This window comes from Aulonocara sp. 'chitande type north' Nkhata Bay, linkage group LG12 (assembly GCF_057382095.1).
Source record: "Aulonocara sp. 'chitande type north' Nkhata Bay isolate Kocher_YH1m ecotype deep benthic linkage group LG12, A_spYH_male_GT1.1, whole genome shotgun sequence".
Taxonomy (NCBI): Eukaryota; Metazoa; Chordata; class Actinopteri; order Cichliformes; family Cichlidae; genus Aulonocara; species Aulonocara sp. 'chitande type north' Nkhata Bay.
In genome coordinates, this window is record NC_141355.1 from 28,669,203 (window position 1) to 28,671,702 (window position 2,500).

General features: G+C 41.0%; 1 protein-coding gene across 5 annotated transcripts in view; it reads right to left on the reverse strand.

Annotated features, from left to right (window-relative positions):
• Positions 1–1,948, reverse strand: part of LOC147317651 (ras-specific guanine nucleotide-releasing factor 2) — a 45,005-nt gene extending 43,057 nt beyond the window's left edge. For 2 of the 5 annotated variants that reach the window (XM_086314844.1, XM_086314842.1), the window contains exon 1: positions 690–1,947. In XM_086314844.1, coding sequence (XP_086170970.1) covers positions 690–965 — 276 coding nt within the window. In that variant the 5' untranslated portion in view covers positions 966–1,947. The other 3 variants (XM_086314843.1, XM_086314845.1, XM_086314846.1) reach the window with 3 other exon arrangements.
• Between the last annotated feature and the right edge of the window lie 552 nt (positions 1,949–2,500).

Here is a 2,500-nt window from a genome sequence, read left to right on the forward strand (position 1 = left end):
ACATACATCTTTCAGTCTTGTGGTTTTCATAATTCATATTTGGAAACAAAAATAACCCGTGTGTTGGAATAAATCCTTTAAACTGATGGGATTACTTGATTCATTCAGTTTTTGTCTTTGCAACTGGCAGCTTATGACCTCACGGAGACAGAAAGCTGTTTCAGCTATAGTGTCGAAGACAGCGACAAGTACTTGACTTTTAAACTTGTGGACAAAGATATGAGGCCTGCTCTCTATGGCACATCAGGGAATGGTCACCTGCTCTGGGAGGATGCACTCCGAGCTCTTCTCACTGCAGGGCTTTTTGAAGCGAGCAGAGAGGATGAGCTGCTGCAGGCACCTTAGTCTGAGGCTGCATGATCTCTTTGCTCTTTATATATTGCCGTCTGTAATAAAGCGAGGAGAAGTTTTGATCGTGTAATTCTGATTAATATAAGAATGTGTAACATTCCACACAAGTAAGTCAATACAAAATATCTTTGAAAAACCACGACTGGTTTTGGTAATCTTCCTCTCTTTTGACAGACTTCTATACACTGAGTGCCTGGCTCAGTTTATGATGTTAGTGACGTCAGTGGGATTGGGATATGCAGCGTTTTTAAAAGTTGTGGCAGGTGACAGACGTTTGAACGCGCTCATTCACAGCAAGGTTCGGTGATTTGACTTCCCCTGTTGGCATTCAATCTCACCTGCTTCTCTAGCGCCTCCTTCCCAGTGGTGGACATCTTGGGAGCCGGCGCGCGCTCGCAGGTGCATCCTTCCAACAGGTAAATCCCAGCAGGGCGCGCGCTTTGCTCGTTCTCAAAGTAGAACAGTACATTCTGGTGAAGGGCGAAGAACTTCTCGTGCCATCGGCTATTCTCCGCCGTCTTCTTGCTCAGGTAGCCGCGCTTAGTCCCCTCTTTACGCGCGACCGCCGACAAAAATAGCGCATGCCCTTCGTTGTAGCGGACGCTCTTCTGCATATTGTCGTACTGTTGTGTAGACAAAAGAAAGTGCGACAACCGGTGCGTTCACTGCGAGCCCATGTTCCCCGGGGCTTGCGTGGAAACTTTGCCACAGAGCGACGGGCGGCTCAGCGGCGCCGTGGTGCATAGAAAAGTTGCCCCGCTGACGGAAGCGCTTCTGCAGAGGAACTCATAGTAAAGATGCCCGAGTCCCGCATTCACTCAAATAAATCCATCCTTCGCTTTTACAATCAAACAAATGGAAAGCGAGAGAAAGCGAGAGGCGTGCCGCTCACAGAGGGAAGAACCCTCTTAAGTGGACACAGAGTCGCAGTCCCGATAGACTGTAATCGGCTTTGGCAGTGGTTTACTCTCTCTCTCTCTCTATCGCACACTCACTCTCACTAGGTCTCTCTCGCTCTCTCTCTGGTGATGCGCGCTGATCTTGGAGTTGGCGGAATTAAAGGCGGAGCGACAGTGAGTTGGTCGATTGTGAGAGTGAGTGAGGTCTTTAAATATGTAGCTTACAGTGTAGCAAATGTGAATTATTTCTGTACTTTTTTCCAACAGCAAATGTTTTGTAGTTTTGGGAATTCATTTTATATCCAAGTTAAGTTTACAGATATTTCGGGTTATTCCTATGCATGTTTTTTTTTTTTTTAAATCTTAAATAGATAAAACCTTTCGATGCTCCAGGGGGAGCTGCTGGACGTGATAAACTCGGCGTCAGCTCAACTTTGAAACGGAGAAAAATGTTACCAAAGTTCTGCAGTTTGCTTCTTGTCTTTGGCTGAGGGATGATGAAGGCTTTAGGCTACAGTAGACACTGTTAACACAGCTCCTGTGTAACTTGAATCTCTGAGTAACTTGGGGTTGTTCTATAGGTCCACAAATTTAGAATGAGCTTCAAAGCAATCTGTCTGTCTTCAAACGGACTTTATTACGACAGTTGCTAATAAAATGTTTGATTTTGAATCCTATGTGGCAAGGATCCTTCAAAACCTACAGTATATATATATATATATATATATATATATATATATATATATATATATACCTTCATTCATAGCGTACATATTATGTATTAATGCAATTTGCACTAATCTTTTGCAATGCCACTCTTACTTTTTATTCTTAACTTCATTTTTATTTTCTGTTTTGTTTTTTTTAATCACAGAGGCCCTTGCTATGCGCCTTGAATACTTTGACTTTAACTATGTTTTTTATTGTAGACGGTACTATTTTTATTCTTTATCCTGCTGCTGTAAGACAATAATTTCCCTTGTGGGAAATTGAAAGCATAGCTATTATTGTTATGTGTCACTGTGATACACTGTAGGTTCATATCATAATGTATGTTAGGATAGGATATTGTATATATATACACACATATACACACACAAACACATATATATACATACATATATACATATATATATGTATATATATACACACATATACATACATATATATACATATACATATATATACATACATACATACACACATACATATATATATATATATATATATATGTATGTGTGTATGTATAT